Raw genomic sequence first — 15,079 nt, forward strand, 5'->3', positions numbered from 1 at the left:
CGTTTTTTTTTCGATTGCTTAACGACAGTGGCTGGAGCCACATGTGCAAAACTTTAACCACAGTTTGCACAGCAGCAGTTCATGAAGACCAAACTCTAGTTCGATTTTCATTGATTGAACACAGTTCTACAGACTTATCCCATGGCTTTTACCACAACCTGCACAACACTGTGAATTTACAGCACTTTGTTCAAATGCTAACACACTGCTGTCAAAATTGTTAACCACACATTTAACAGAATGGATTTCAGCCCGGTGCATTTCAAAACACTGCTGATTGCAATTTCAGCTGAAAGCCTAAGCAGGTGTCTTGTTTTAGACTTGTTAGTGTACGCATACTGTGTATATACACTACCGGTCAAAAGTTTGGGGTTACTTAGAAATTTCCATTCCACTCCATTATAGACAGCATACCAGCTGAGATCAGTTGCATTGTTTTTTTTAACCAGGGCAACAGTTTTCAGATTACATTATGTGTTTACATAATTGCAAAAGGGTTCTCCAATGTTTTCTCAGTTAGTCTTTTAAAATGATATCAGATTCGTAAACAGAATGTGCCTTTGGAACATTGGATGAATGGTTGCTGATAATGGGCAATGTAGATATTGCATTAAAGATCAGCCACTTCTTTCTACAACAGTCGAGAACCCTTTTGCAATTATGTAAGCACATAATGTAATCTGAAAACTGCTGCCCTGATTAAAAAAACAATGCAACTGATCTCAGCTGGTATGCTGTCTGTAATGGAGTGGAAATTTCTAAGTGACCCCAAACTTTTGACCAGTAGTGTGTGCGTGTGTGTGTGTGTGTGCCTCCGTTGTCGTCGGGCATTTACGTGCATCTGCATCTGCATCATCCTAGCAATGTGTTGATAGCGTTGTTTTCTTATTATAGCTTGATATGTGGCTATCATCCGGCACATAAGCACTATTACAACTTGTGCAATATTGATCATTTGTTGGTAGATGGCGCGATCCATTGTCTAGCAAAACTTTGTTCGCAAATGTTTGCTTGAATGTTGTGCGATTCAGTGAGAAAATGAATGGAAACACCTTAAAATGTCTCAAATCAATTCGATATACCAATTTGACCGCAAAACAGCATGTGACGTCATTACTCACAGGTTTTTATTCGCTTTAAAGCCGTTGGATGGAAACACACTTTCACCAGCTTTATTCGCATGAGTTTTTTTACCGAACTTCAGATAATTCGATTGACAAGTGGATGGAAACTTTGCTTGTTATACATTGTACCATTCGAGAGAAACAGTCAACAGGTAAAAGAGCAAAGATACCAATGTGTCCAGGTAAGATGTCAGAGGTCACATACAAATGTGAAAAAACACTACCTTTACAACTGTAAAACTGCACACTTACTGTTTTTCAGAAAGCAATGGAGGTGGAAGCAATGGAAACACCACACTAATTTGTATTCATAGATGATGCAGGTGCATGGCAAGCCAGGACATCCAATGTGATGATGAAAACTTGTTGCATGATATTGGAGAGAGGCAGGATTAGTCACACTATTCTTTGTTACTATTACATACCTTTAGTTTGTAACTTTTTTTTTTTTTTTTTACTTTTTACATAAAAAAATAAACATTTTCATGTGAAAGAATGTCACTCTTTTCTTTAAAGAAAATATTGATTAATGTGAAGTCACTTAAATTATTCAAACTGTAAAGATGAAATGTTTCTAATTTCTGTATTGGTGTTTGATGCTAGTGTTTTTACTCTCAGCGTGTTCTGAGTGTGTGCTGTCTCGAAGGTGACAGCAGGGCAAATACCTCATCAATTGACTATGGACTGACCAGGGTATCAATCATCAGGCAAAAAAATAGCCTATAAGACACCTGCCACCAACAAGCACACTGGAAAAGTAGGCATGGGACTTCTTTCAGCAATATGAGTGCTGCTCTGACCGAATAAATCTGAAATGCAGATTAAATACCACATGATGGTGGCAGCAATATTGTAACTTATTGCCCAACCCTAAATTACAAAGAGAAACAAGTTTACACATTCAAAGCTGACATCAATGAGTCACACACATGCACATATCCCATGTTCCCACACACACCTCTGCCTCCTCTCACAACTAACCTAAGGGAGAGAGTGTACCTTTGCACAGAACCCGGCTAATACTTGGGCCAGACGAACACAAACGCGCTACTAACACAACACCCACACACAAACAGTGAGGATACTAGCTGGGGGCCAGCTGGAAAGAAAGCTGTGTACGAGGGCGCGTGCGTGATGTTAGATGCCTGTGTGTGTGTGTGAGAGACTACAAAGACCCTAGTGTTTATTAGTGTGTGTATGGGCAAAAGCAATTCACTAATATTCTGGTTACAACACTTCTAATTCATTGTATGCACTCTTTCTGTAGCCTACCGTTAAGAACATAATCTAATCATAATAATTTGATTGACATCTTTTGGCAGGCAAAATATGCTGCACTTAGGACTTGTTTCCAAGGTAACATGTATACAAAGTATTATGTACCACAGATGCATTATGCTGGCAGTTAAAAACCACACGTCATGTTACAGAACATATACTAATGATCTGTCTGACTAAATTCACAATGGATTCTTTGCTGAGGATTTATGTTGCCATCTCTTTAAATTAAGTGTTTTAGATGTCATTAAGTACTATTATACAGATGCGATTTGCAGTGCACCTAAAATTAAAGTTAGTTAAAATCACAACAGCCTAGCTTTAGCTTTTAATCATTGATATGTAACAACTTTTTCATTGAACTGGGTTTCAGAGCCTTCCTGTTCTTCACTTAATAGTCTCTTTCTGACCCCTATGAACAAGCACCTTTTGTCTATTTCCTCTTCCTCCATCATACTTCTGGTTGTCCCTATTTAGTTCGTGACCCCCCCCCTCCCCATTTTCCTTCCGCATGCTTTGTCAAACCCTCTACTGCCCTAATCCATTCTTCCCAGCTTTCCTTTTCCCTCTCACCCTGTGACTGGTCAGGGGTTCTAGCTCACTGTTCTCTTCATCAAAAGCTTTAATCCCCTAAAACAACAATCGCTGTGTGTGCGTATGTACAGTAGGACTACATGTGTGTGCGCCCACCCGCATGCAACTGCCTGGTTGTTACGTAATTTCACTGGGCCACATCTGATGCTAAAAATGGACATGGATAAAACTAATGTGACCGAGGGAGGGGCTATTGCACAGAGGCACAAATGTACACACAGACAGCAGGGGCTGGGCAAGCTGCTCAACCCTGATGTCATGAACCAGGGATGCAAATTGTAAACGTTTTTTTCTAAAATCGATTGTCAGTCATGTTAGTATTTAGTCGTATATCATTATGAAAGGCTTCTTAAATACAAAATGCACATTTTTCTTCACTGAAAACTTTAAACATGGGCTATACTTGAAGCACAATCCAAGTAACTAATCTAAGCACAGTCTGTACAGTCTGCACAGTTTAATGTATAACTTTATGGTAATAAACATTTGGTGGATCAGTTTTGCAAGTGATAGTGTTGTAAAAGAGGATTAGTAAAAGGAAAAAGCAACGACAGTGAACTCTTAGTCAAAACTCTTTGACTAGCCTAAGTGTAATATTTTTTCCAGCATGAATAATTAACTTAAACTTCAGCAAATGACACACACACATTACAACTATTTAAATAATATAGTATGTAAGTGTTCAGAAAATGTAGTTTGAAAATGATCCCATCCAATGACACACAAGGTTAGGTGAGTGGGACAAGACAAAAACATTACAAATAAATAAAATAGGATAAGTGATATGTTTGGGTCAAGGCACTAAAAGACTGGGGAGTGGTAGAGCACATACTATAATACTGGCTGGCACACTCACTTATGGACAATCTGCTAAGGAAATATATGATGAGATGGGCATGTTTCCAGCTCTGTGTGTGTGTGTGTGTGTGTGTGTGTGTGTGTGTGTGTGTGTGTGTGTGTGTGTGTGTGTGTGTGTGTGTGTGTGTGTGTGTGTGTGTGTGGTTATGCTATATGATGTGCAGTGCTGATGGCCCGGCTTTGTCATTAAAGTTTAAACACTCTGCTTTCCTATAAATACCTTTCCAATGATCCAATATATTATTTAGTTTCTCTCAGACACACAGACACCTGGAGAGCAAAGAAAAAAAGCAGCGTCCTAGAGGAAGGAAGTCTTATGAACATTTAAGAGGACGATGGCCAGTGGCCAAAAATAGAGTTAGATGTTTGTCCTGCTGTGAGTGCAATCCACCACACTTTATTCTGCCTATGACCACACATCTTGGAAGGAGCCCAAGGCCTTGCCACATGCACTAAGGCCAACTTGCAGATGATACTACTTGATATGCTTGTGGTCTAGTCTGACTTTTAGATCATATTTTGAGTTTTCAGGTCGACTCGAAGGACGTTGACACTGGCCACCAGCTACTGCTGATACATTTCAACAGTGACTGACATATTTCTTTACTCTTTGAGCCATGTTAGCAGACAACCATGCTGTAACTGGTCAGAGAGTCGTTGGCTGGTAAATCTGGGTGTCCAGTGAAAGAAAAAGACACAGGGTAAGGTGACATGAAGCAGGAGAAAGGGGGAGAGAAGAGGAAAGAGGAGGAGGCTAATGGAAGAGGAGCTGCCACTGGGGTATTAGTCCATGGATTGGTGACACAGAAATGATAGTGAGAGGGAGGAGAGGATGGTTGGGTCAATCGATGCTTAAAAAGGTTTCACTCCCCTACAGGGACGTGCACACGCGCGCACACACACACACACACACACACACACACACACACACACACACACACACACACACACACACACACACACACACACCCCTCAAAAGTCAGAAGTCTAGCGAAAGAGCAGCATTCAGCAGTAGGCCTGTGATTCCAGCAAGAGGTAGATTAGCAATCATTTGGTCTAATTTAGGATGGGACCGTGAGTTTGTGTTTCTAAATCCCAAGCATAAAAGACAATGCTTACGTATTAGGTTGTCCAAAAGGCTTAAATTAGATCAAACAGCCACAGCTGATAAAAGGCAGAGGATGTCCTCTTTCCCTGACACACACTGACACACACACACACACACACACACACACACAGTTTGCTATTCCTTACAGTACCTTACAGTAGAGTGCCATTTGGCTAGAGATGTTGTGGTGTCTACACACCTGCACACAGTCAAGCTGTTATTTAGCACTATATGCCTGATAGCCTGATGCCTCAGATAAGGAAATAGCTGGATTTTTTGCCATTAAGGTGGTGTTAACTAAGTGTTATATATATATATATATATAAAAAATATTCCTAAAAGGTACACAGAATTAATCATTTTATTAACAACTGCTTGGGACAGTTTGTTCCCCACGCAGACACACTTTTTTCCCTCTGACATGGCACTCCCATCTAAAGCCCTGCCTTTTAAATGCACGTACTCTTCTCACTAACATGCATAGGCTGCGATGAGTTGGCTCAAAGTCCAAACTGAGTTCTGATGTACAAAAAAGAACAGGTCTGAACATGGAGGGAGAGAGAAACAAGGTAAAGACGAGCACAGTGAAAGACAGACAGGCAGAGGAAGAGGAAAGACTGGTTGAAAAGAAAACTCCAAACGTGATCTTGCATTCCTTACATGGGGTGGAGGGAAGGAGAGAGAGAGGTGAAGAAAAAAGAGGGAGAATGGGGGAAGGGAGAGAGGGGAGAAAAGGAGGAGGGTGACAAGAGAGAAAGTTTAACTCGGCGCCAGACAGCATTTCAATACCCGACAGCCAAGCACACAGACACTCACACAAAATATCGACACTATGTGAGTGGCACAGAAGTCCTTTTGGTGACTTCCCATCGTCTGAAATTAGATTAGATATTTGCCCTCCATCCCCCCCTCCCTGGGTCCAGCACAGAGGCAGATTCCCAGATAAAAATAGCCAGAGGAACTATTCAAACACACTGCTGCATTTCTGCAGGGAGTGTCTGCTGACTGCACTGGACTTAAGGGGTTAGAGAGGGGTTAGGAGCTCCACTCATCACCTCCCTGAACCAGAGGGCCTGAGACAGCGGGACAGTCCAATCTCTATCACACTTAAACACTTACAGACACACACAAGCACTATCACGTTTAAATAACTGTGTACAAGTTGTCATTTCTGTTTTTTTAACAATTAAGTAGAAAATATGACATACTTGCAAGTATAAAAATGCCCTCTCTATTAGACTGCTGTTGAAGTTTCCAAAGAAAATGCATTTCCTGCAGAAAATGAGTGTGAATACTGAATAGCTAAATTGCTAAAGCTAAACTGCTTAAAGCTTAACTCTGTAATAAATTGAAGTAGTGAGAATAGTTGAAATTGTTTTAATTGGTATAAATTTCTTTGTCAAGTTGAATACCACCACTAATGTAAAAAATATGTGGAATAATTAAAGTTTTTTTTGAAAAGCTAATGCTAAAGCTAAACTAGATTGCTGGTAAAAATGTGTAAGAAGAAGGTGAAGTTGTAAGAAATGTGGAAAAGTGATGCGTTTTAATTATATTTTTAAAAGCTGAATAATAGCCATATTGTATGAAAGCTGTAGGTGTTAAAACAGTGGCACAGTAGTGGCAAGCGAACGACATATTACTGTATGTAGTTGCAATTTGACAGTCTGGCGAAAATGCTGCGTCATGCTTACTAATCAGTGGCCATGTTTGTAAACACAGAGGACATCTCTGATGTTTGTAATCAGCTAATGACCTATCACCTGTGTCAGACTGCTGCCATTAAGGGACACAGAGTGATTTGTGAAAGAAAGGCTCAGACAGCCTAAACTTTTGGGAACATATTTAAAAAATTAAAAAATTTGGGCATATCAGCGATTCAAAAAAGTGGTTCGCTGTGCCTTTGCATGGAAATGTCAAGGATGTTTAACATGGGCAGCGAATGGAGGAAGCTTTGGAGCTGTTGTCATTTGGAAGCTCACAGAGCAAAAATAAATAAATATATATATAAGTCCTATTGCTTAAATGAGCACATTGGCTGAAAGTAGGCAAGGCAAAGGCAAATTTTGTGAAAGTAGACAAGCATACCTACGTTTTGATGTATATATATGTTGTATGACAAAGAAAAATTGTGGGCGTGAGAGCAAGTTATAGAGAAGGGACTAAGATGATTTTTTTAAGGCTCCATGCTCTAGGGATGATATCACCCACTGTAAGTCACGCAATACACACTCATAAACTTCCTGAAAGGAACACTAAACTTAAAACTTAATTTTCACAAAAACTGTTAAAGATATCAAACTGCTGAGATAGAGCCTAATAGCTGAAGTTTTTGTGAAATGTTTAAAGTTTGATTGGTGTCTGTAGTTGAAAATATGAAATAGGAGTAGCATTTTGAAGTAGAAGAGGATTTGAAGCCTGCTCTCATTGACTTTAATTGTAAAAAAAAAAAACAACAAAAAAACTCAATATTTTAAAAAAGTATAAATAGCAGAACAAATGTTAAAGAAGTCCCACCATGTGCTTAAAGAGCTGAACATTTTGATATTTGATTGTTTTTTGTAGCTGAATATATGCAGAAGTTAGAAGCGACCAAAGAAAGTTGAAGAATAAAGAATCGGATGGCAATACTGTGAATGCTGCTGAATCAGCATTCACACAATTAGTATACACAATAAACCATGCAACCCAAGTGCAGACTAACACTTGCATACAGTGACTGTCTGGTTGTCTGTCTACATTAAGACACTCACCTTACACACAAGACTTACAGAATGCACAGAGGCATTTTATAAGTTCATTTTAAATAGTAATAATTCAGTACAAAGTAGAAGATCCAGTCCTTTTGTTGTGATCCTGTCCTGGAAATTATATTAGCAGCCACATTGTGTGCTGATCCACACTGTAAAGATGCCCTCAGCATGACCAGTATTATTGGGGTTAATCTAAGAAGATTACGAGTATACATTACAACAACATTCGGGCTGAGTCCTATCAATGGCCAAAACGACCACCGTAGGTATAGCAGCATCAGCAGAGGATTACGAGAAACTACTATGTGTGTGTGTGTGTGTGTGTGTGTGTGTGTGTAACATGCCAGGCCAGGTGATTGTGGTGTAGTTTAGAAGTTGTGCAATGGGGAAGGGTTAATCTGCTTGCTGCTCCCTCACTGCAAGGGACACCTAATCACTCAACCAAATCCCGACTGTTTGCTGTCCTGGCTCCTAAATGGTAAATCAGGACAGCTAAAAGTCTACACATCTTCCGCTGCAGGCTAAAAACACATCTCTTCCGACTGCACCTTGAAGATGATGGTTATAAAAAAATAAAATTGTACTTACATGTGGCACTTTGTAGTTTGGGAGCTATTTGAAGTTATGTACTTCTTCTATGTGATTCTTGCTGTTCCGAGTTTGTACCTTCATGGTTGAATGCACTTATTGGAAGTCACTTTGGATAAAAGTGTCAGCTAAATGAAATGTAATGTAATGAAGGAAGAGTTAGCTTCACCACTGACTGACTAAGTGCTGTCATGGTCTTGGTATGTTACACTCCGATCATACTCCAGAGAAATGACACTTCAGGCTCTAACCTAAAGGACAGGTCATTATGTTGTGTAGATCAAAACAAAACCTCTCATCTGGTAAGATCAGAGGAATAGTTACCTGATCTTCACGCGTGCGTGTGTGTGTGTGTGTGTACACGTCATCAGACTCAGATCAGTTTCAATGTCACCGCTGCCATCAAGAAGTGGTTGTACATACACCCACATGTAGTGAAATACACACTTTTTTCACAAGAAATACCTTTGCATAGCTGCCCACCCAGAAAACCACTGTCTCCTTTATATACACACTTGATATTCTTTTACAATAACATGCCATTCTGTGCCTCACTCTGAGTCACCTCTACAACAATGTAGCTCTGTAAACTCCCCATATTACATTACAATACACATTCATGCGCAAACACAAACAGCTGCTCAACAGTGCAGATCAATCCATGCACACCAACACACCCTAATGCATTCTCAACATGAATTTTGACACCCATTTGAAAATTGTGTGTGTGTGTGTGTGTGTGTGTGTGTGTGTGTTTTTTTAGGCTGCTAGCTTCAATTGAAAATGTTACTTCTCATCTCTTAAAATAAAAGGCATTATTTTGAATGCATTCTTCAATCAGTTTTTATTCATATTGTGCTTATGAGGTATTCAAAATGTGTTTGTTTATGAATGCCTTTGTAAGTCACCAAGTGAGTGTGTTCAGGAAAGACTTGCAGAGATAGTAACTGTTGTGTTTTCCCCTCATGTGTAATGCAACACAGCCGGCAACTATTAACCTTCTAAGCAGGAATGTGGGAGGTCCAAGAATTCCAATAAAAAGCAGCAGTGTGTTCGAGTGTGTGTGTTCTGTGTATGTGTACTCACATATATGTTCGTCAAAGTGTTACAGTTATCCGTCAACAGTCCATCCCATCCAGACATGCAGACCCACCCCATTACCATCCCTGACCAATAACCAATACAGTCAATATGGGGTCATGTTGTCGTCACAGACATACACACATGGCCTCAGGACACATTTAGTTCTGCTGCAGTGTTATCACCGTAAAGAAGTGGATTTCAAATGGAGCTCTTTTGTGTCGAACCTCTCAACTATGCAGCTGATCAAAAAGGTCTGAGAGGCCAATAATCTATAGGACTCAATGGTCAGATCCGAGGTTAATGTGCGAGTCCTTGGGGCAGGGCGTCAGAACCCCCAGGACCGCCATGGGTAATGCTGTCTTGTTGGCTGTGGTCTCTCTGAACTCCCTGGTCAAGGGCGGCACAGGACTAATGGTGGGGAGGTCCATTAGTGTCGACTGGCTGAGCACATTGTTCCCTTTGGTCACATTCCTGGCTAAATACAGACATTTTTACAACTGAAGGCTCCCTCTACCAGAAGTCATTTGTCAACTTAGCGTCACAGACAACCATATCAAAAATTTATGAAGAACTGTTTTGACAAGGAAAAGTGGGCCATGATGCCTCTGTACTGGGGATACTCTGTCTGTCTGTTAGAAAATCAATCTCTATAATATTGAGCGAAAAATTCAATATTTTACTACAACTTTAAACACTACATTAAAATAAATATCCTAACAAGTGTTATCAGAGTGTATATTTTAAGCTACAAAGTGCTGCATGAGATATTAGCCCACAATTTTGTCAGCAAGTGTATTTTGACTTAACAGCATTAGCAGTATTCCTAACAGCTGATATGTTCACTTCACACCAGCAATCAAAGTTGATTCTTGGCACCAATCTCAATTTGCCAGATTTTTCAGGAAAAAAAAGATAACCAGTTTTGTTAAGGAACATCATCTGCTTCAGGCTTAAAAGCATGTTGACTGAGCCTGGTCACAGCGGGGCACTGTCCCATAAACCAGGCTGTAAACTGTATTGGAATAATGGGAGGCAGTGGTTTTGCTGTGGTCAGCACTGCGAGGGAGTTTTCACAGATAAGGCTAATCGCTGCGCTTATCATTACAGTGATTGAAAAGCATATGGTCGCAATTGCACACATAAACCCAGACAGGGAAAAGGTGAAATGTTTCCTCTGAAATCCTTGCTCACAAGTTACCCTTTTGTCTCCTGCCCTGCCACATCATAAGGCAAAACTGTGTGTGACTGTGAGTGTGTCTAGAATAAATGGCTCCATGGCATGTCAAAATAAACTGGGGTGTCCACATTTACCTCGCTTTCACACACACACACACACACACACACACACACACACACACACACACACACACACACACACACACACACACAGAGAGTGTGGTCTCTTCACTTGTCAAAAGCACCACCAAACTATGAGCTACTCTGCACCATTATGAGTACAATGAGAGGTCCCTGGCCCCACAAGTCCACACACAATCAGCCCCAAGGCTTGCCCCACTCCCACCATTGTCCCATACTCCACACACATTCACACAATGGCCACTCTAGAGCCAGGGGTCCCACTATGCAATTCCATCACACAAAGACACACACCAGTCCTTACCCCGTCAGAGAGAGTAAAGAATGATAGAGGTGGCAGAAGAAAAATTGTGACCCTCGGGGAGGGATGGAAGAAAATGAGTAAAACACAAAGAAGTGCAAAGTGTGTGTGGCAGGAGTGTCGATGACATCTTAGGGAGGGAGAGACATACAGTAGGCAAGTTATTGTGTGTCCAAGTTATCACTAGAGCTTAATCAATCATTAGCACAGCCTTTGAGGTACACAAGAATGTCAACTGTGTAAGTGTAGACGAGATACTGCTTACCACCAACTCCCTGTCTGCTGACTAATGCAACCTGTAGAATACTTTGCCTCTAACCAATCCGCCAAACTACATGAAACACAAATAAAGACCAGGTAAACAGCAGTGATTAGATATAAATTAAATCGGATACTTTCCAACACAATGAAACCAACACCGATCTGCCAGCAACAACAGATGCAGCTATATTCCTGCCATTTCCTGCTTCATCATATCAATTCTCTATCTCAGCAGAAATCCGATCATCTATTCACACTAATGAAGTGACTGTGGAAAACAGGAGTGCAAGGGGAAGTGTCCGGTGATGGAGAGAAAGGAGGTAAGCTCCATATGGAGGCAGCCTACCATATGGGACATAATCCTACATCACCAAACATCCCAGGAAGGGATGATTACATTCTTTATTCCAGGCACTGTTACATCCTTCTATGTGTTCACTCTAAATGATGAGATCTACACAAGATGCTATTTTAAGAGCAGATTTGTTGTTAGATAATGCCTCTCAGACAGAGTTGCTATGTTTACCAAGAAGTGCTGAAAGGATTAATTAAGTTAGTTATTCAACAGAGAATATATAAAATGTAATTTTGGTAACTGACAAATAACTTCATGAAACTTAAGCCTTCATAGGAACAAGAAGCTGTTTGCTTTTCTACATTTTAGATAATTAGAGTTGAAATTATTAGTAAATTAATTTATCTATAAATTAGTCAACAACTATTTTGATTCTTAATAACTGATTGAGCATTTAAGTCACTTTTCAAGCAAAACACGTTTGCTGGTTCCAGCTTCTTCAATGTGAAGATTTGCTGTTTTCATTGTCTTACATTAAGGTATCCTGGCTATATTTGGGGTTTAGACTGTCACCTTGTGGTCAAGGAAATTGTGAAGAGGATGTTTCACTTTTTTCTGACTTTTTATAGACCAAATGATTAATCAAAAAAGTAATGAGAAATTGTTTGTTGCACCCCTAATCGTTATAAATTGATAACTTTTGGTTTTGAGACCTGATCAATTAATAAACAATAATAATAATCATCAACAATCAAAATTAAAGTGAGATGCTTCTCTCAACAAAGTTAAATGGTAAATAAGACTGGTTGGATGGCAGTGCACACTTCACACCAACCAGACTATAGTAGGTCCAGTTAATGTTCTTCACCTTTACTCAATAGATGACACACACAATCAACCTACTACACAAACACACACAATCCGCATACATCAAATCCATAACCAAAGCACAATCAATTTTTAGTCCCTTCCCAGAAGGGCTTAAGCTATCTGCTGCCACACAAACACTGAGTTCCTTGTAATAAAAGGGCTACTTGTGGTGGGATGTGGTGTGATGTCATGGCAGCCTCCCTAGGGCTGTTGCAAGAAGAGTGTGTGTGTGTGTGTGTGTGTGTGTGTGTGTGTGTGTGTGTGTGTGTGTGTGTAGGAATGTTGAGGGGCTGAAGCTGGGTGCAGCAGGAGTCAGGAGGGGACAGGGTGGGGGAAGGGAGGGGAATGTCCCAAGTGGCAAAGGGTCCCACACAGTTTGTCAGTCACACACAAGGCCCTGTGCCAAATGCTTACCAGTAACTACTTAGGAAGTCATCACATTGTTCCCGCGGGAAAAACAACTTATTAAATATGTATATTTTGTTTTACACAGAGGGCCAAAGACAGTAAATGGTTGTTATATACTTTCAGATGTTATCCCATTGGTCCCTTGTGCTTAAATTGTGTCTAATTTATATGAATCAAAATCATGTAGTTTTGATACTAAGAGACAGGGTCATTTCAGGCAGTTTATTACTGACACTAAGAAATAATAAACTGAATAGCTGGCACAAATTATAGTAGGCCTACTTCCACTTCCTCCTTTCTAAAGAAAAAATGCCTTGGCTTCAAGAGAAGAGAACAAACTTATGCAAGCATTTCAGGAATTAGACTTTAAGACACACACACCTCAGCTGACTACTGGAAAACCCCCTGCTCTCACTTCAATTTACTGACGGGCCAAGGACCTGACAAATGTATGCTCAGTTACTGGTTTGAGATCAGCTTGCTGCGTGTATACCTGGCTAGACCCCATCACCTCAACACTAGCACCAGGACTAGATGAGTCTTAAAGTAACTTATCAACATCTCTCTTTTCCACTCAAACACCCTCATGCAGTGCTTCTAGGATTTTCAGTCTGTTCTCGGGTGGTGAAATGAGGTTGTCAGGGTGACACAGAGGATGTCGCTGTAACAACTGTACAGTAGTTTAACCACTTCCTCTTGAACCAGAGTACAGTACTAAACCTGCACCATATTTCAGTATCTTATCTAACTAGACCACGGACTATTGCACTGATCCCGAGAACAACTAAAACCAATCAACAGGTTTTCTGATTGGAAGTGGATGTTGATAAGTAGCTAACTATCTGGCGTCTTTATTAATCAGTAATGCAGTGACTGTTAGCTCTGCCGACAACAACCACGACAAGTAAACAAGAAAGACAATGGTGGATAGAAATTCATAGCAGGAGTCACGCAGACTTACCATTATCTCCAGGTGTTTTCATTTTTCTGCTTTAGCTACTCAGCTAGACAGCAAGCGGCTAAAGTTTGCTCAACAGGATGAATTCCACAAAGTTGCTTGTGGAAAGAAAAGCCAGTCTCTCGGCCTCTTCCTCCCCCTCTAGTTCCCAATCTGGAAAACTGGGTGAATATACGGCAAACTTTTGTAGCTGCTGCTTCAGCGGCTCTCTCTTCTCGAGCCACCGCGCTCTCTCGGTCCGTTTCAGCGGATCTCTGCCAACCGACCAAACCGACCGAATGGCTTGCCTTTCAGCGGTCAAGACCTCGCTGTTGGTCCTCGCTTCTCGTCCCGTAACTAGCAGCGTTCAAATCTGCTCAAGTTGCGTCGGAAAACGACTCCAGCCAGCCGTAAAGCCTCTCTCTCTTTTAACAAGTTCTTTCGCTAACTGTCCGGTAGCTGTTTACTCCGTCTCAACCGCATCTTCGTCGCTGTTTGACATCTCGCTTTGTTCTTTGACAGAAATTAACGTTAGCGAGGAACCTCTCTTTCTTTACAGACTTTTTGTAAGTCCTCCACTCTCTAACACCATTCAGTGCTACTCTCTCCTCCCCCCGTGCGTCTCTCAGTCCTCGGGGTGTCGTGTTTCGCTCGCTCTCTTCTGAGCGCGGGGCCCGCCCACACTGACGGGAGAGAAGGGGGGGCTAACGTGGCAAGTCACGCCCACTCACCACGAGCCGGGGCCTGGGCCTGGGCCTGGGCTGGCGTCACTGCAGCACGCGGCGTTGCCTTGGAGACCGCCACAGCGCGCTGCCGTGTTGACATCATATCCGAGTCCTACGATTCAAGAGAGGCGCGAGAGCGCTCGTCTCACGGTGTCCATTTACGTCAATCAGCGGTTACGGTTCTAATTAGGCCCTTTCATAGGAAGATAATTACACTTTTTAAATGGGCACATTAAATATGAAAGCGTCAGTTAGTGATTAACACTGAAAACAGGAAATTGTAGAGATGGAGAACATACTACGCTTCTTTATTCAGAAGAATAGGCCTACAAACAAAAGTTCTGCATTCAGAATTTTACTTCAAATCCACCTCCACTGAAACATATGTTTTGTTTATTGTATACTTGAATGTTTGACCTTCACTGTGCAGAATGATGAATCATTTATGTGCAGACTTTGACTCTAGAAAGCTGTTCTCACACTCATCTGCTGAATAAACTGAAACATAGGATTGGAATTTGTAATTTAAAGGTATTGTTGTATATTATTGTATTGTTGGAAGTTATTGTAAGACCGAAA

At 41.0% G+C, this 15,079-nt stretch overlaps 1 protein-coding gene across 1 annotated transcript in view; it reads right to left on the reverse strand.

Annotated features, from left to right (window-relative positions):
- The window catches only part of erfl3 (Ets2 repressor factor like 3), a 51,171-nt gene extending 36,757 nt beyond the window's left edge, over positions 1 to 14,414 (reverse strand). Inside the window, exon 1 of the mRNA XM_078252538.1 lies at positions 13,800 to 14,414. Within this exon, the coding sequence (XP_078108664.1) occupies positions 13,800 to 13,821 (22 nt within the window). The 5' untranslated portion in view covers positions 13,822 to 14,414. The remainder of the gene's footprint in view (positions 1 to 13,799) is intronic.
- Positions 14,415 to 15,079: the final 665 nt, after the last annotated feature.

Source organism: Sander vitreus, chromosome 6 (assembly GCF_031162955.1).
Source record: "Sander vitreus isolate 19-12246 chromosome 6, sanVit1, whole genome shotgun sequence".
In the NCBI taxonomy this organism is placed as follows: domain Eukaryota; kingdom Metazoa; phylum Chordata; class Actinopteri; order Perciformes; family Percidae; genus Sander; species Sander vitreus.